Source organism: Phacochoerus africanus, chromosome 12, assembly GCF_016906955.1.
Source record: "Phacochoerus africanus isolate WHEZ1 chromosome 12, ROS_Pafr_v1, whole genome shotgun sequence".
Classification (NCBI taxonomy): Eukaryota; Metazoa; Chordata; class Mammalia; order Artiodactyla; family Suidae; genus Phacochoerus; species Phacochoerus africanus.
In genome coordinates this window covers 50,210,383-50,230,356 of record NC_062555.1, presented here as the reverse complement: position 1 = coordinate 50,230,356, position 19,974 = coordinate 50,210,383, and the positions used below count along the sequence as shown (strand labels likewise).

General features: G+C 40.4%; 2 protein-coding genes across 8 annotated transcripts in view; one reads left to right on the top strand and one right to left on the bottom strand.

Annotated features, from left to right (window-relative positions):
- Positions 1–14,942, top strand: part of NSUN6 (NOP2/Sun RNA methyltransferase 6) — an 89,858-nt gene extending 74,916 nt beyond the window's left edge. For all 4 annotated transcript variants that reach the window (XM_047755520.1, XM_047755519.1, XM_047755516.1 and 1 more), the window contains 2 exons: positions 12,449–12,497; positions 14,912–14,942. The gene's annotated coding sequence lies outside the window, so the exon portion shown is untranslated. The remainder of the gene's footprint in view (positions 1–12,448; positions 12,498–14,911) is intronic.
- Positions 1–19,974, bottom strand: part of CACNB2 (calcium voltage-gated channel auxiliary subunit beta 2) — a 445,465-nt gene that overhangs the window by 2,334 nt on the left and 423,157 nt on the right. For all 4 annotated transcript variants that reach the window (XM_047755514.1, XM_047755511.1, XM_047755512.1 and 1 more), the window contains 2 exons: positions 2,878–3,029; positions 949–1,044 (listed from right to left, as the gene is read on the bottom strand). In XM_047755514.1, coding sequence (XP_047611470.1) covers positions 949–1,044; positions 2,878–3,029 — 248 coding nt within the window. The remainder of the gene's footprint in view (positions 1–948; positions 1,045–2,877; positions 3,030–19,974) is intronic.

Here is a 19,974-nt window from a genome sequence, read left to right as displayed (position 1 = left end):
GGGTGACTGATTGGTTTAGAAATTGGTTTTTATATTGTCTCAGATCAATTTCTTAGACAGTGATTAAGAACTTGTTTCACTTAGTAGGAGAATCTCTAGTTCCATCCATGTTTCTGCAGTTGGCATTATTTTATTCTTTTTTATGGCCAAGTAGTATTCCATTGTGTATTTGTGCTAGGAGGTTGGAGGGAGTGGGTTGGACAAGAAGTTTGAGGTTAGTAGATGCAAACTATAGCATTTCAAATGGATAAGCAATGAGGTCCTGCTATATATAGCACAGGGGACTATATCCAATCACTTAAATAATGGAACATCATGGAAGATAGAAAAAGAATGTGTGTGTATGTGTATGTATATGTGTATATATATATATATATATATATATATATATAAAATATGTATAACTGGGTCACTTTGGTATACAGCAGGAATTGACAGAACATTGTAAGTCAACTATAATTAAAAAAAATACAACTGGCAACGTGCCCCCTGATTACCCAAATAGATCCATCTTTCAAACCAGAGTTTTGAAACAACGATCTGACTTCATTCAAGATACCATTTAGGTGTTAGATATTAACAAGGCAAGGCCACCAGAGAACAAACTGCAGCCATTCGAAGACCATGACCTGGATAAGGCTCATGGCAGGAGGTGGATAGGGAGTTCCCTGGTGGTCTAGTAGTTAGGAGTTGGTGATTTCACTGCTGTGGTCCAGGTTCAACTCCTGGTCTGGGAACTGAGATCCCACATCAGGCTGTTGCATGCCATGGCCAAAAAAGAAAAAAGAAAAAAGAAAAAAAGAAAGAAAATACTTCCCTTCTTGGAATGAAGGCCACTGCTGCTGGAGAGGGTTCTCTGAAAGGACAGATGGTTGCCTGTCTGGTTTTTGTTAAGAAAACAAAACCTGCCTGGTCTGATGTCTTCAGGTGGATCAATACAAGACTTACTGGAGGACACTGGGCCAGCTTATCTGCTGCTACCATCTGGACATTGAGGTGTTTAGCTTGAGATTTTCCTCGAGATTTTATTAACCTTTGTAACACCTGTAAAAGATGAGATTTTTAAACAGGAATATCTGCACCCAGGGAAATAACAAGGTTCATCATTTACTCCTTTCTCTGGGGCCTTTTTCATACAGCACTAATGGTTTATAATAGATTGAGAGCTAGAGAGTAGAATATTTAAGATGATTTGCAAAATGCACATGTTAACATAAATCTCAGTTGCAAGCTTCAAGGAAGATTACCAGCATGGAGTGTATTCTGAGTCTCATCTTTTTTCAAGGCTAGAAGTTCTCAAGCTTTCTGTCTCATGATTTCTGCTTTAAAAAATTGTTGAGGGACTCCTTGCTATGGTACAGAGGGTTAAGAATCCAGCTGCAGTGGCTCCGATAACTGGTGGGGTGTGGGTGTGGTCACAGGATATGGTGTTGCCACAACTACAGCCTGTATTCGATCCCTGGCCTAGGACTTCCATATGCTGTGGTTGGAGCCATAAAAAAATAAGGTTGAGAACTCCAAAGAACTTTTTATTTATGTAAACTGTATCTCATGTTTCCATGAGAAATTAAAAAATATTAATTCATTAAAAATTATGGGAGTTCCCATCATGGTGCAGTGGAGACAAATCTGACTAGGAAGCACGAGGTTTTGGGTTTGATCCCTGGCCTTGCTCAGTGGGTTAAGGATCCAGCATTGCCAGGAGCTGTGGTGTAGGTAGAAGACGAGTTGCCATGAGCTGTGGTGTAGGTCAAAGATGAGGCTCAAATCTGGTGTTGCTGTGTCTCTGGCATAGGCTGGTGGCAACAGCTCCAATTAGACCCCCAGCCTGGGGACCTCCATATGCCGTGGGTGTGGCCCTAAAAAAAATTATGAATAAACCCCTTACATGTTAACATATATCACCTTTTTGATAAAAATAGCTAAATCATTTGCCAATTCCTTGAATGACTGGCTTCATTAGAAGATAGCTGAAATAGCCTGCTTCTAATCTGCTACAGTATATTTTGTTTGAAACACACATAGATAATCCAGCCTCTTGCAGATAGGTAATTCAGAAAAGGAATATGTTAGTAGCCTTTCAGATAGATAATTGCGGATATTTTTCTTTGATACTACAGTAAACGAGTTTTTTTTTTTTTTTTTAAGACTAGCTGCCATGTGAAATCTAAAATCCTATCAATGAACTTTTCTTATTATTTTGTTACGTTAAATTCCATCAGTCTGTCCTGAAATGTGAATGGGTCTGAATCTGCCTGGCATGTCAGTTCAAATAAAAATGGGGTTCCAGGATGTTGATTTTACAAGTAATCACAGCAGCACTTGTCCTTGAGATAACTTAAGACTACATAGCCAAAGAATTTGAAGTGTACTTCCTCTTCTGTTAATAGAGTATTAAAAAGGCCTGGCCTGAAGAGTCATAATTTAATAGAATAATGTTACTACTTCGCCAGGACATTATCAAGTGAACTGGGTGGTTTGCTTTACCAAGGAGAAAGCAAACAACAGTGGCTGGTGATTCCTGCTTAGACGTCACCCGCCACTGCTTCTGCAACATCAGTGCAGATGTCAGAACAGCGAAAAAGGGGGCGAATGTCTCAGTGTTACCATGGAGATGCTCTTCACCTAATGGACCCTCTGACAGCGCCTCAGAAGCTCCTCCACCACGAATCCATGGGCTACTCTTTGGGAATCACTGTTCTAAACCATGAAATTAATTCATCCTGCTCTGCTTATATGAATCTTAACAATTCTTGATCACCACATTGCTCTTCAAACCCTTTGTGGTGGATAAAGCCTGCTTATAATTGGAAAGCAGCATATTAACACATTTTAGTAAAGCTTCAAGACACAACAAACAGTAACAATCTGACTTACCTTAGGAGAAGAAATCTTGACATACACTATAATAGGGGCCAGAGAGGTTTTACTGAGTTGAGCTGGATGATTAATAGTATCTGCATCAAGGACCACCAGTTGCAGTGTTCTTGCAAGTTCAAAAATCCTCTCGATTTCACTCTGAACTTCCGCTGTAAAAGATTAAGAAGAGTTTGATTACAGTATTTTTAGACCAGATTGAGATAGATAAAAGTAAAAGGCTACTCCTGAAGGTGAGCCATTAGGTTGTCTACAGGTAAGAGAGCCGAGAACAGGCATCAAGGGAAAAAGCCATTTCTTCACAACACCTCTAGAATTTAGAGAATTCCTCTCAATCAGCTATAAAATTTAGTTCTAATATAACATACAATCTCTGAGAGTCAACTTTTTTGGCTCTTTCTCTGCTGACTTGTGTTTGGTGCTATAAAACTTCACTCTATGAAGTCATTTCATGAAAATGTTGTAAAATAGAAACTTGAAGAGCTGTCTGTCTTTCGTGGTGGTTTCTGACCACTCCAGCCCAGCAACCATCACCAGCTTTCCTGTCAGTGCCTGGGCTTATCTGTGTTTGCATGTCACCTATTGGTCTGCTTTCTGAAGACGATGGTGTTTAGAGATAGATATTAGCAAGCTGAACTTCAGCACACAACAGGACAGGCTTTAAGACTCATCCAGAAACCCACTTCTCCTGTCTTCCACAACAAAAGAATAATCCTGTAACATTCATGCTTTAAAAGGACAATTATATATGAGGCAGCACCACAAAAATATGATGTATGAAAAACTTAAACATCCAAAAATCTACTTGAATGCCATAAAAATCATTCAGTTCATCTACTTCTCTATCATCTCTCTAGAGTCTAGAAAGGGCTGTCCAAGAAAATTTTTTGTGATGATGGACAATTTTTTTTCTTTTTAGAGCTGCTCTTATAGCATATGGAGGTTCCCAGGCTAGGGGTCGAATTGGAGCTGCAGCTGCTGGCCTACACCACAGCCACAGCAACTCGGGATCCAAGCCGCATCTCTGACCCCCACCACAGCCCACGGCAACACCAGATCCCTGACCCACTGAGCGAGGCCAGGGCTCAAACCCGCATCCTCATGGATACAGTCAGATTTGTTTCCACTGTGCTCCAGCGGGAACTCCCGGTGGAAATACTCTTTATCACTGCTGTCCAGTATGGTGGCCACAACCCACATAGGGCTGTTGAGCACCTGAAATGTAGCGAGCACGAATGAATAACTGTTTGAAATTTAAATAGTCAGAAACTACTAGACATCACAGGTCTGTAACGCATAATATGTAGCTTGCAGCGCCCACTACAGTCATGAAAGGCCAATTCCATGAAATTCCTGGACATTTAATTCCTCTTACGCCATTTGGATCCATGCAGAAGATTCCTGGAGATGATTTTTAACTAGTATATTATGCCAGAAAAAGCAAATCACTAACTGTATGTCTCAGAGATGTTCTGACTAGAGTCCTTTCATTTACCTGGATGGCTTTAAAGTCAGGCCCAGACCACTTGAGATGCTAGCTTTAAAATAGTATTTGATCACATTACCACCCATGACACAGTTTTGCTAAAAGAAAAACTTTTAAGCTTCTGGATCTACCAGCTGATAAATATTGTAAACAGGCAAGTATATAAAGTATATTAACAGTGTAATGAATGCAGTTAGCAAAATGCAGTCTCTGAAAAACCTAAAGAGTAAGTGACCCAGTTTCTTAAAAAAAATTACAACGAAGTAAAAGAGCTATGGAATACTAGATTAAGAGCGTTTAAGGATCTGTAAACCAATCAGAGTTTGTGGACTTTATTTGAATCCTGACCCAAACAAATAGTAATTTATATATTTATGATGCATAAGTGAATAAAATGTTTTTGTATATATATATGCAAGTGTGTGTATATATGTCAGTTGGGGAATGATGCACAGCTTAGTGACAATTTTAACAATATTAGGGATGTATTATTGTTAGGGTCTGAGACTGGAGTTATGGTTTAAAAAGTCTTCAGTGTTTAGAAATGCACACTGAAGTATTTACAGATGAAATCCTATGCTATCAGGGATTAGCTTCAAAATAATTTATAGGCAGGAGAGGGAGAGGGGAAGACTGGAAATGAAATGAGACTGGCCATGAATAGGTGATAGTGGAAACTAGGTTCATATGTAACTGAATTTCCTTAAATAACAGTTTTAGAAATAAAAGTGGTATCGTCATCATTTCTTTCATTACAGTGTTCTAAAACATTACTAATACTGTTATTTACTCTTTCCTGTTGATCTTTAAACTTTTATTCCAGTTACAACCTTGCGTCTTTGTGCCCTTATAAATTTTTCCTGGCCACTGATCCCCAGCAATCAAGTGCCAGTCGGAGCTAATATTTATTGTAAGCACTGAAAATTTTGATTAGTCCCTACAGCTAACGTCATACTCAGTGGAAACGCTGAAAGCTTTTCCTCCAAGATGGGGAAGAAGACAAGAATGCCCCCTCCCGCCACTTCTCTCAACTTGAAAGTCCTAGCCAGAGCAATTAGGCAAGAAACAAGGAAAGGGCATGCAGACTGGAAAGGACGTGAAACTGTCACTCTTTGTAGATGACATGACAGGACATACAGATACCTCTTAAAACTACACCAAAAGACCCTCAGAACTAATAAGTTCAGTAAAGCTGCAGGATATAAAATCAGATACAAAACTCTGTTGTGTTTCTATACACTAATAATGAAGTATCAGAGAAAGTAAGAAAACAATCCCATTTACAATTCTATCAAACAGAATCCCTGGGAATAAATAAAACCCAAGGTGCTGAAAGGCCTGTACACTGAAACCTATAAGCACTGATAAAAGAAATTGAAGAAAAAAACAAATAAATGGAGATATATTCCATGCTCGTGGATTGGAAGACTTGATATTAAAATGTCCATACTGCCCCAAGTGATCTACAGATTTAAAGCAATCCCTGTCAGAAATCTAATGGCATTTTTCACAGATACAGAAGGAACAATCTTAAAATTTCTATGGGGAGTTCCCATCGTGGCACAGTAGAAACGAATCCAACTAGGAACCATGAGGTTGTGGGTTCGATCCCTGGCCTTGCTCAGTGGGTTAAGGATCCAGCATTGCCAAGAGCTGTGGTATAGGTCACAGACAGGGCTCCTATCTGGCGTGGCTGTGGCGTAGGCCAGCAGTACAGCTCTGATTAGACCCCTAGCCTGGGAACCTCCATGTGCCATGGGTGCTGCCCTAAAAGGACAAAAGACAAAAAATTTCTGTGGAACCACAGAAGACTCCAAATAGCCAAAGCAATCCTGAACAAAAATTAAAAACCTGGAGGAATCATGTTTCCTGACATAAAATTGCATCACAAAACTGTAATAAAATAGTATGGTTTTGGCATAAAAAGATACATATGTCACTGAAACAGAATAGATCACCCAGAAATAAACCCATGCATATACTGTCAGTTAACCTGTGACACAGGAGTCAAGAGTAGACAGTGGGGAAAAGGATAGTCTGTTCAATAAATGATGTTGTTTGACAATGATGGCCACATGCAGAGAGTAAAACGGGACTACTCACACTTTCACACCATACACACACACAAAAAATAGCTCAAAACCAATGAAAGGCTAAAATGAATCACCTGAAACCATAAAACTCCCAGGAAAAATCATAGGTGGTAATAAGCTCCTTGACATGCATCATGGAGATGGTTTGTTTTTTGTTTTGGATTTGACACCAAAAGCAAAAAAATAAGTAGACATCTGAGACTACATCAAACTAATGCAGTGAAGGAATCCATCAACAAAATAAAAAGCCTGCCAAATAGGAGAAAATATCTGCAAATCATATACAGGCAGATCAGATTGCCACAACAGAGCAGATATTAACAACCAAGCAAGCCACATGGATTTTTTGGTTTCCTGGTGCAAATAAAATTATGTTTATGTAGAAGCAACCCAAGTGTCCACCAACAGATGACGGAATAAAAAAGATGTGCCATAAATGTATATATAATAGAATACTACTCAGCCATGAAAAAGTTCTCCATTTGTGGCAGAGCTGGACCTGGTGGATATTATACTTAGTGAAATAAGTCAGAGAAAGACATACTGTGTGATATTAGCCTATGTGGAATCTAAAAAAATAAAACAAATGAATATAATAAACACATTCATAGATACAGAGAACAAACTAGTGGCTACCAGTAGGGAGAGGGAAAGATTAGGGGCAAATAGGGGTGGGGGGATTAAGATATACAAACTATTATGGATAAAATAAGCTACAGGATATATTACACAGCGCAGGGAAATAATGCCATTATATATAATGTTGTTAAATGGGATATAATCTATAAACATTGTCTCTGTAAGGATGCAGGTTCGATCCCTAGCCTTGCACAGTGGGTTAAGGATCTGGCATTGCCGAAACTTGAGGCTTAGGCCACAGATGGCTTGGATTTGGTGTTGCCTTGGCTATGGCTCAAGCCTCAGCTGCCACTCTGATTCAACTCCTGGCCTGGGAACTTCCATATGCAACAGGTGCAGCCCGAAAGAAAGAAAGACCCCACAACACTTTATTAGTAAAAAATGCTGGCGTTCCTGTCGTGGCGCAGTGGTTAACGAATCCGACTAAGAACCATGAGGTTGTGGGTTCGGTCCCTGCCCTTGCTCAGTGGGTTAACGATCCGGCGTTGCCGTGAGCTGTGGTGTAGGTTGCAGACGCGGCTCGGATCCCGCGTTGCTGTGGCTCTGGCGTAGGCCCGTGGCTACAGCTCCGATTCGACCCCTAGCCAGGGAACCTCCATATGCCGCGGGAGCGGCCCAAAGAAGTAGCAAAAAGACAAAAAAAAAAATGCTAACCTACAGAAGGTCATAGTGGTAACAAAAGATCACTAATTAATCATAGATCACCATAACAAATATAAGAAGGTTTCCAATATTGGGAGAATCACAAAGACATAGAAGTGAGCAAATGTCTGAAAAATGGCACTGACAGACTTGCTCAACATAGGGTTGCTACAAACCTTCAATTTGTAAGAAACAAGATATCTGCAAAGTGCAATAAAGCAAAGCATAATAAAATGAGGTGTGCTTGTATATGATGAGTTAACATCAAAAAAATATTAAGAACTCTTAAACCTAATAGCTAAAAACCAAACAGTCCAATTAACAAATGGGAAGCTCTGCATAGACATTTTCCCAAAGAAGATATACCGATGCCAGCACCACAGGTACATGAATAGATGCTCAGCAGCAGTACCTGTCAGGGAAATGCAAATCAAAACCACAGTGAGACATCCCCTCACACCTGTTAGAACGGTTACCATCGAAGAGACAGTAACAAGTGTTGTGGAGGATGTGGAGAAAAGGGAGCCCTTGTGCACTGCTGGTGGGCATGCAAATTGGTGCAGCCACTATGGAAAATGATACGGAGGTTCCTCAAAAAATTAAAAGTAGAACTACCATATGATCCAGCAGTTCCACTCCTGGGTATGTCTCTGAAGGAAATGAAAACACTTAATTCAAAAAGATACGCAGGAGTTCCCGTTGTGGCTCATTGGTTAATGAATCCGACTAGGAATCATGAGGTTGCGGGTTCAATCCCTGGCCTTGCTCAGTGGGTTAAGAATCCGGTGTTGTCGTGAGCTGTAATATAGGTCGTAGACGCAGCTTGGATCCTGAGTTGCTGTGGCTCTGGCGTAGGCCAGCGGCTACAGCTCCCATTAGACCCCTAGCCTGGGAACCTCCAAATGCCACAGGTACGGCCCTAAAAGGACAAAAGACAAAAAAAAAAAAATAGTTGCACTCCATGTTCATTACAGCACTGTTTGCAGTAACCAAGACCTGAGTGTCCACCAGTGGATGAATGGATAAGGAGAATTTAATACACAAACATACAGACGAATACTGCTGAGTCATAAAGAAGGAAATCCTACAATTGGAACAACACTAATTGACCTTACTGACTTTAAGAGAAAGACAAATATCATACAATCTTAATTAAATGTGGGATAAGAAAAATTCATAGATACAGAGATCAGATCAGTGGTAGACAGAGGTGGGAAGTGGGAGGAATGTGGTCAAAGGGTGCAAATATATCCTGCGGATGTAACTGCACAGCCTGGTGACTCTAGTTAACAATACCCTACTGTATATTGAAAGTTACTGAGAGAGTAGATCTTCAAAGTTCTCATCACAAGAAAAAAATCTGAAACTGTATGTAAAGCTGTAACTAGACTTAACTGTGGTCATTACACAATAGATACGTGTCACATCATGTTGTACACCTGAAACTAATACAATGGTATATGTCCATTATGTCTCAATAAAAAGAGATTTGATCACAAAGATTTATACTTATGTGCTCAGTTAATAACAGCTATTCGTACAGGCACAGAGTCTCACACCTTAAAATAACTTCAAGTTTTCAAAGGTTTGAACACTTATTTTTTTTAAATGATGATAAACGTAATACTTGTTCATTGTATAAAATCTGGGTAACAAAAGAAAATCCATTATTCTGTATCCCCAAATTACTTCTATTAACATATGTCAACATCTTAATATCTGTATCATGTACATATGTTCTAGTATTCTCACACTTTTAAATTAAGCGGGAAAACAAGATATTCTTTTAAAAATTTAAAGGAGAATTTTAGAATCCCGATGCAACGTATTAGTAAATAAACCTTAAGAAAAGATGACCAATAAATTCTGAAGAAAATATTTTTAAAATGCTTCAAAAAGAAATACATCTTAAAAACCCTTTAGAAAGTGGCATAGAGGGAACCTCAACATAATAACGTACCTCAACGTAATAAAGGCCATATGTGACAAACCTACAGCTAATACTATTCTCGATGATGAAAAGCTGAAAACACTTCTTCTAACATCAGGAATAAGACAAGGATGTCTACTCCCACCACTTTTATTCAACATAGTTTTGGAAGTCCTAGCCAGGAATCCAGATTGGAAAAGAAGTAGTAAAACCGTTTGCTGATGACATAATACTATATATAGGAAATCCTAAAGATGCTTAAACAAAAAAACATACAACTACCATATGATCATTCAGTCCTACTCCTGAGCATATATCTGGAGAAAACCATAATTGAAAAACATACATTTGGAATTCCCACTGTGGCACAACAGGGCCAGCATTGTCCTAGGAGCACTGGGACACAGGCTCGATCCCGGCCTGGCACAGTGGGTTAAGGATCCAGTGTTGCTGCAGCTGTTGCTTAGGTTGAGACTGCGGCTGGGATCTGATCCCTGGCCCAGGAACTCCATATGGCGCAGGGCAGCAAAAAAACAAAACACATGCATCCCAATGTTCATTGCAGCACTGTTAACAGTAGCCAAGACATAGAAGCAATCTAAATGTCCAACAACAGAGAAATGGATAAAGAAAATGTGATATAGGAGTTCCCATCGTGGCGCAGTGGTTAACGAATCTGACTAGGAACCATGAGGTTGCGGGTTCGATCCCTGGCCTTGCTCAGAGGGTTAAGGATCTGGCATTGCCGTGAGCTGTGGTGTAGGTCGCAGACTCGGCTCGGATCCTGTGTTGCTGTGGCTCTGGCATAGGCCAGCAGCTGTAGCTCCGATTCGATACCTAGCCTGGGAACCTCCATATGCCATGAGATCGGCCCTAGAAAAGGCAAAAAGACAAAAAAAAAAAAAAAGAAAGAAAGAAAAGGCGATACATACAATGAAATACTACTCAACCATAAAAAAGAACAAAACAATGACACTGCATTAACACGGATGGGCCTAGAAATTATACTAAATGAAGTAAGTCAGAAAGACAAATATCATACGAGATCGCTAGTATGTGGAATCTAGTAAAAATGGTACAAAAGAACTTACAAAACAGAAACAGACTCAAAGATTTTGAAACTAAAGTTAAGGTTACCAGTGGGGAAACTTTGGGGGGACGGATAAAATGGGAAGTTGGGATAGACATATACACACTACTACACATGGAATGGATGACTAACAAGGACTTCTGATACAGCACAGGGAAATCTACTCCATACTAGGCAGGGACCCATATGAGAAAAGATTTTGAAAAGGAATGTATACGTGTATCTGCATAACTGAGTCACTTTGCTGTACACCCAAAACTAACACAACATTCTAAGTCAACTATACGCCAATAAAATTTTTTTTTTGTCTTTTTTTTTTGCTATTTCTTTGGGCTGCTCCCGCGGCATATGGAGGTTCCCAGGCTAGGGGTCCAATCGGAGCTGTAGCCACCGGCCTACGCCAGAGCCACAGCAACGCGGGATCCGAGCCGCGTCTGCAACCTACACCACAGCTCAGGGCAACGCCGGATCGTTAACCCACTGAGCAAGGGCAGGGACTGAACCCGCAACCTCATGGTTCCTAGTCGGATTCGTTAACCACTGCGCCACGACGGGAACTCCTAATTTTCTTAAAACATGTATCTGTAATAGCGGTTTTCCTTTGACAGAGTACTCCATGCCTTAGAATTTATTTCCAAAAAAGAAATGTCAAAGACTGCTGACACTCATTTCTGAAACCGATAAGCCTTACTCATCTGTCCGTATCCCAACCTCTTACACCTGCTGAATTACAACTGGTGCCGATACAATGAGGATCATTTCTGTCTCCGCTTTCTACCTCTGATACCTAACAGCCACGTTCAGGAAAATCATGTCTTCTGCAAGATAAGAAAGAAGGGATGGATGAGCAGCAAGGCTCTACTGTCTAGCACAGAGAACTATATTCAATATCCTGAGATAAACCATAATGGAAAAGAATATGAAAAATTAGGTATAACTGAGTCACTTTGATATACAGCAGAATTAAACGATGAAAATCAACTATATGTCAATGAAATTTAAAAAGGCAAGTTGTTGGTTTGCAAAGAAGTTTCTGCAATTGAACGACACTGTAAAAACAGAGGAGGTTGTTACACTTTGTAACTAGTGTTGGAGGACGTTTGAGTGGTCAGTTAAGAATTCCTAAGACCTTGATGGCTCCAGTATCAGTGATTTCATGGCAATTCCAATGCCATTTTCATAATCACTAAGCACAGAATTCTCATTTTGAAAAGTTCCTTACTTAGCTTAAAAAAGGAACTCTGTAGGTTGGCTCTCCCTGATTATCAGGAAGTTGGCCCACTGTGTTAACAGGGTTTCTCATCCCAATAAACCTGTCCTATCTTCACCTAAAAAAAAAAAAAAAAGGAAAAGGAAAAAAAAAGGAACTCCTGTGAAGCCCTCTTGAAACACCTTTGCTTTTGGCCAGGCCCAGTAAGTGCTGCCTCTGGCCTCCCACTCCCAGGCACCAAAGTGGTTTGGGACAGAAACTGGGCTTTGCCACCTCGTGGAGCTGTGCGATGCTTGGGTAACAGGCTGAATTTCTTGGAGCCCCTAAGTCTTATTTTCTGTAAAATGGAAATGAGGACCAAGTGAGTCAACACGCAAAGCATTTACTGCAGGGCCTGGCCCATAGTAAACCCTTAATGAATGTCAGCTATTGCTCTGTGCCCACCTCTGCTAACATTCATCCCACTGCGTTTCGATGACAGGATTGAAAACTTTTCCAGCAGGCGGTGAACTGATAGAAAACAGGCAACAGTAAGTACATAATTACTTCCACTCCTCCCCTCACCACAGTGCTTGGCACATATTTGGCAACCAAAAACTGTGGAAAGAATGGGTCAATTAAAAAGGCAAAGAAAAAAATATGTAATCAATTTATATATATATATATATATATATTTATATATATATATATATATATATTTGTCTTTTTAATTGACTGCATATATTAGGCTGAAGCTGCAGTTACACAGAAAATTCATTAAACACATCCTCAAAAACCTGAATAATAAATTTGCCTGCTGAAATCCATTTAGATGAAGTGCTCCGTTTTGGGTTGAGATCTGGCTCTAGCTGGGCCATCAGCAATGCTGTGGAATAAAAAGTGTGCTCATCTCTTAAGACAGATACGGCTACGCTGGGAATGGACAGGTCAGGATGCAGGAAGAAGTGAGAGTCAAAAGATCAACCAGGCCCACAAATTCCATGTTGATTCGCAAGCCTATAGCCTATCATCAGCCCTTCAGTCTCCATAAATTCTTTCTTTCCCTAAGAGGAGCCTGATGGACGAGTCAGTGTAACCAGCATTGTGGCTCTGCTCAATGGAGAAAACCCTGGACTGGTCGTGAGGACACCCAGGGTCCAACCTTAGCTTTAAGGTGCCTTTCCCACGCCACACAGATCCCTTCACTCCCTGTGGTTCTTAGATTCTTCGCTATACGGTGATGGGCTAGAACAAGAGGGGTAGTTCTCAAACCTTGGTATCACCTGGCGGGCTTGTTAAACCAGAGGTGGTAGGGCCCCACGTCCAGTTTCTGATTTTATAGGTCCAGGTGGGGCCTGAGAATCTTCATTCCTAATGCCACATAATGCTGATGCTGTTGCTTTCAGATCACACCTGAGAACCAATGAACTAGATGCTCTCAGGTTTGTCATCCCACGTCCGCAGTTCCTGGTGTGATAAACTTAAGTGATGAACTTTTTAAAAAAAAATTTTTAAGGGCTACACTGGGGGCACATGGAAGTTCCCAGGCTAGGGGTCAAATCGGAGCTGTAACTGCTGGCCTACACCACAGCCACGGCAACACGGGATCCAAGCCATGTCTGTGACCTATACCACAGCCCATGGCAACACTGGCTTCTTAACCCACTGAGTGAGGCCAGGGCTTGAACCCTCGTCCTCATGGATACTAGTTGGATTCATTACCTCTGAGCCACAATGGGAACTCCTAAACTTTTGACACTTATTGATAACTGGAGGCTCACATGCAGTTATAAGACATATTGTGCCCTTCACCCAGTACCCCTTGAAGGGAACATCTTGCAAAACTAGTGCAAGATCCCAACCAGGATATTAATATTAATACAGTCTGTCCATCTTATTCAGATTTCCCCAGTTTTAAGTACCCATCTGTGTGTGTGTATACACATGTGTGCTAAGCTCTAGGCAGTTTTCCTCTATCTATTTCCACAGTCAAGAGACAGAACAGTCTGACAAAAAATAAAAGAAAGACTTTTGACAAAGTATCTAAGCTGGCTCTTTAATTGGGTTAAAAATATTTACCAGGTTGTAAACCTTGTCTGACCACTTAGTTGCAAAGTAAATTCCTTGCTCTACTCCCTGTGTTATCAATTACAACTATTGCCCTGTGCATGCTACATCTAGCTTCACTTCCTTTACTCTTTCATTTGCTCAATATCTCCCACATAGTTTTTGCTATTGTGTGACACAAATAGATACCACTATAGCATACTTTTCTACAAATGCCTGCAAGGAGGTAGCCTATTTTTCTAAATTGATTTGTCTCTGGAAAATTGCTTGGGGTAAAACCAAACCCTGATTTGAAGAGACTATAGAGTTGGGCAGGTTAAAGGAACTCCGGGATGAATTATTTTATAAGGTAATTATCTGAGTTTATTATTTTTAAAAGTTGGGATTTGGAATTGCAAATAACGGTATCATCAGGCCCTTTATTCTTGTAATTCAAATATTTTATTTCTGAGTATAATGTTATTTATGTGTATAGTTAATGTAGTTATTTTTAAATTACGATGTTTGACCAATATTACACTGAGAACACAGGTCAGAACTTATATGAACCCAAATAAATCCATCCATTTAAGCAAAAATGTCCTGTACCACTCCAAAAATCTGAGGATGTACTTAAAGCTACAAAAATTTCAGGTTTTTTTTCTTCGTGTCATACAATGGTACATTAGCATAGTAAGCTTCAAATGCAACACACTGTAATTTTGTTTATGCAACAAAAGTTTTCTAAAGACTCATGTATAAAACATCTTACCTATCAAACTGTATCTTCAATCTTCTAGATTTTTCATTCTTTCATAAAAAATCACTGCAATTGATCTCATCTATTAAATTTGAGGAAAAATTTCTCAAAGAGTTATTACTAGATGTATATAAGAAAAAGATGCTTTTTTATTTTTAGGGCTATGCCCATGGCAAGCAGAAGTTCCTGAGCCAACGATCACACCTGCGGCACAGCAGTGACAGCTTCAGATCCTTAACTGCTATACTAGGCCACCAGGGGAACTTCAAAGTTATGATTCTTTTAATCTATTCTTACAATGTATTTTAATTGGTTTTTTTCAACCATTTACACTTAATGTATTTATTAATATGCTTAAATTTCTGCCTACAATTTTAGTAGCTGCTTTCTGTTCACATCCTTTATTTTTCCTGCCATCTTTTTGCATTAAACATTTTTAGAATTCCATGTGAAGAAATCTCATGTGTGTTTTTTAAAATTATATCTCTTAACAGTCTTTTTTTTTTTTTTTTTTTTTTAGGGCCACACCCACGGCATATGAAGGTTTCCAGGCTAGGGGTCAAATTGGAGCTGCAGCTGCTGGCCTACACCACAGCCACAACAATGCGGGATCTGAGGCACTTCTTCTACCTACACCACAGCTCATAGCAACACTGGATCCTTAATCCACTGAGCAAGGCCAGGGATCTAAGCGGTGTCCTCATGGATGAGAGTCAGATTCCTTTCCACTGAACCAGGAAGGGAACTCTAACAGTGTTATACTTTTAGCTTTGAACTGTCAAATGTATTTTATTTTATTTCTTTTTTTTTTTTTTTGTCTTTTCTAGGGCCACTCCTGCGGCATATGGAGGTTCCCAGGCTAGGGGTCCAGTCGGAGCTGTAGCCACCGGCCTATGCCAGAGCCACAGCAACACGGGATCCGAGCCACGTCTGCAGCCTACACCACAGCTCACGGCAACGCCGGATCCTTAACGCACTAAGCGAGGCCAGGGATCGAACCCGCAACCTCATGGTTCCTAGTCAGATTTGTTAACCACTGAGCCACAAGGAGAACTCCACGTCAAATGTACTTTGAAGAACTCAACAAGGTTAGAGTAGTTTACTACCTTTACCCAAACAGTTACCATTTGATTGCTTCACTCATGATCTCTTAGGTTGCCCTCTGATATCATTTCATTTCTTTCTAAAAGACTTCCTCAGAATACACCTGACCAAAGAGGTAAAGGACCTATATGCCGAGAACTATAAAACTTTAATCAAAGAAATCAAAGAAGATGTAAAGAAATGGAAAGATATTCCATGTTCCTGGATTGTAAAAATGGTCATACTACCCAAAGCAATCTACAGATTCAATGCAATCCCTATCAAATGCAATCCCTATCAAATTACCCATGACATTTTTCACAGAACTAGAACAAACAATCCAAACATTTATATGGAACAACAAAAGGCCCAGAATCACCAAAGCAATCCTGAGAAACAAAAACCAAGCAGGAGGCAAAACTCTCCCAGACTTCGAGAAATACTACAAAGCTACAGTCATCAAAACAGTGTGGTACTGGTATCAAAACAGACAGACAGACCAATGGAACAGAATAGAGAACCCAGAAATAAACCCAGACACCCATGGTCAATAAATCTTTGACAAGGGTGGCAAGAACATAAAATGGGAACAAGAAAGTCTATTCAGCAAGCATTGCTGGGAAACCTGGACAGCTGCATGCAAAGCAATAAAATTAGAACACACCCTCACGCCATGCACAAAAATAAACTCAAAATGGCTGAAAGACTTAAATATAAGACAAGACACCATCAAACTCCTAGAAGAAAACATAGGCAAAACAGTCTCTGACATCAACATCATGAATATTTTCTCAGGTCAGTCTCCCAAAGCAATAGAAATTAGAGCAAAAACAAACCCATGGGACCTAATCAAACTGAAGAGCTTTTGCACAGCAAAGGAAACCCAAAAGAAAACCAAAAAGACAACTTACAGAATGGGAGAAAATAGTTTCAAATGATGCAACTGACAAGGGCTTAATCTCTAGAATATATAAGCAACTCATACAACCCAACAACAAAAAAAGCCAATCAATCAATGGAAAAATGGGCAAAAGACCTGAATAGACTGTTCTCCAAGGAAGATATACAGATGGCCAGCAAACACATGAGAAAATGCTCAACATCGCTGATCATAAGAGAAATGCAAATCAAAACAACCATGAGATACCACCTCACACCAGTCAGAATGGCCATCTGTAGGTTTATGTCTTTTGCCACAAATAACAAGTGCTGGAGGGGCTGTGGAGAAAAAGGAACCCTCCTGCACTGTAGGTGGGAATGTAAACCGGTACAGCCCCTATGGAGAACAGTTTGGAGATACCTTAGAAATCTATACATAGAACTTCCACATGACCCCGCAATCCCACTCTTGGGCATATATCCAGACAAAACTCTACTTAAAAGAGACACATGCACCCGCATGTTCATTGCAGCACTATTCACAATAGCCAGGACATGGAAACAACCCAAATGTTCATCAACAGATGATTGGATTAGGAAGATGTGATGTATATATACACAATGGAATACTACTCAGCCATAAAAAAGAATGACATAATGCCATTTGCAGCAACATGGATGGAACTAGAGAATCTCATACTGAGTGAAATGAGCCAGAAAGACAAATACCATATGATATCACTTATAACTGGAATCTAATATCCAGCACGAATGAACATCTCCACAGAAAAGAAAATCATGGACGTGGAGAAAAGACTTATGGCTGCCTGATGGGAGAGGGAGGGAGTGGGAGGGATCGGGAGCTTGGGGTTATCAGACACAACTTAGATTTACAAGGAGATCCTGCTGAGTAGCATTGAGAACTATGTCTAGATACTTATGTTGCAACAGAACAAAGGGTGGGGAAAAAATGTAATGTATACATGTAAGGATAACTTGATCCCCTTGCTGTACAGTGGGAAAATAAAAAAATAAAAGACTTCCTGTGAAAATTCTTTCAGAGCAGGTCTGCTGGCAATGCAGATTCTTTTAGGATTCTATCCCCGGACAGTGTCTTTGTTTCGTCTCTATTCCTAAAGGATCTTCTTGCTGAGCATACAATTCTGAGTCAACACCAATTTCCATAGATTGGCCCACATCCTGTTCCCCATGGTTTTGGATGAGAAACTGACAGCTGCTTGAATTGTTCCCCCATCAGTTATGTATTATGATTCTCTGTTTGCTTTAACTTTTTTCCTTGGACGGCTTTACAGTGGTTTGGATATGACACAGCTGGGCATGGATCTCTTTGGGTTTCTCCTTTGTGAGATTAGCTCACCTTCTTTAGTTTGTAGGTTTATGTCTTTTGCCAAACTTGTGAAGTTTTTAGCCATTCTTTCTCTGGGTATATTTTTACCCCCTACTCTTTCTCCTGGAACTTCCCTAACATGGATGCTGGATTTGGTGAAGGAATTGTCCCCCAAGTTCCCGAGGCTGTGCACCATTACTTCTCAGTATTTTTGGAGTTGGATAATTTCAATCGATCGGTTTTCAAAGTTCACTGATTGTTTCCTCTGTCATCTCCATTCTTATCTTGAGCTCATCTGGTGAGGTTTGTTGGTTTTTAATTATCTACTTATTTCCTTACTAGTCATTAAAATTTTTAGTTCTAAGATAATTCTATCAGATCTAAATTCATATCTTATATACTTTAATGAATAAAAAAGAGAATTACATGAACTATGCACTTGTCTGAAAAATTATAAATAAAACTAAAACAGCAGCTATCATTAACTGATCTACTACTCTGTACAACAAACTGTATCATGTGCTTCTCACAGTTACCCTAAGATGTATCTTGACAGTATCACCATTTTAGAGATGGGAAATGGACTCAAAGACTAAATAACTGCTGGCAGTAAGAAGAATCAGTAAGAAGGATAGGAAAGACCTAAGAAAAGAAAGAAAGGAGTTCCTATCATGGCTCAGTGGCTAACGAATCCGACTAGGAACATGAGGTTTCGGGTTCGATCCCTGGCCTCGCTCAGTGGGTTAAGAATCCTGTGTTGCTGTGAGCTGTGGCATAGGTTGCAGACTCGGCTTGCTGTGGCTGTGGTATAGGCCAGCAGCTGTAACTCCGATTAGACCCCTAGCCTGGGAACCTTCATATGCCTCATGAGTGCAGCCCTAAAAAGACAAAAAAAAAAAAAAAAAGAAAGAAAAGCAAGAAAAATAACTATAGTAAAATTTACAAAACAGAAAACAGTAAAAAATGACAGCATTTAGAACTATGAACAGTCTTAAGGAAACGCACATAACGCATACTTCGTTCTGGGAGTATCAGTTTTGTAGAAAGTAGTAACATGTTTCCTATAGGGTCCACATAGTACCCGCACCACTTTACTTCAGCTTGTTTTACTGGCAGTGGAGGGGGCATCCTCTGACCATTCTCCTACTGCTATATTTTTTCTTTTTATTATTTTTACTTTCCACACCCCCCCCCCCTTTTTTTATAGCCACACCGGCGGCATATGGAAGTTCCCAGGCTAGGGGCCTAACAGAGCTGCAGCTGCTGACCCACAACACAGCCAAAACAACAGCATATCTGAGCCTCATCTGCGACCTACACCACAGCTCGTGGCAACGCTCCTTAACCCACTGAGTGAGGCCAGCGATCAAACCCGCATCCTCAGAGAGACAAGGTTGGGTCCTTAACCTACTTAGCCACAACGGAAACTCCTATTTTTTCTTTTTAAAATCACCCATTCCTCACACTATCTCAGGTAAAAGAATTCTCACATTTAAAAGAATTTGTTAACATATAACCCACCTAACACATCCCCTTCTTTAGAAACTATCAGAGGAAGCATGTGCATCTGTGTTTCCCAGAAGTCCAGAAGATGGATCTGGCCTGGGTGGACCCCATTCCACCCTCAGGGCTCTGTGCCCCCAGCCACCTTCCACGTGGTCTACGGGACTCCTCCCTCTGAACCCCTGCTTTTTTTGAGCACAGCACTAAGTCAAGAATGGACATCAGGGGTCGAATCGGAGCTGTAGCCACCGGCCCACACCACAGCAACGCCAGATCTGAGCCATGTCTGCAACCTACACTGCAGCTCATGGCAACACCAAATTGAGCGAGCCCAGGGATCAAACCCACGTCCTCATGGATCCTAGTGGGGTTTGTTACTGTGGAGTCACAACAGGAACTTCCTGGCCAG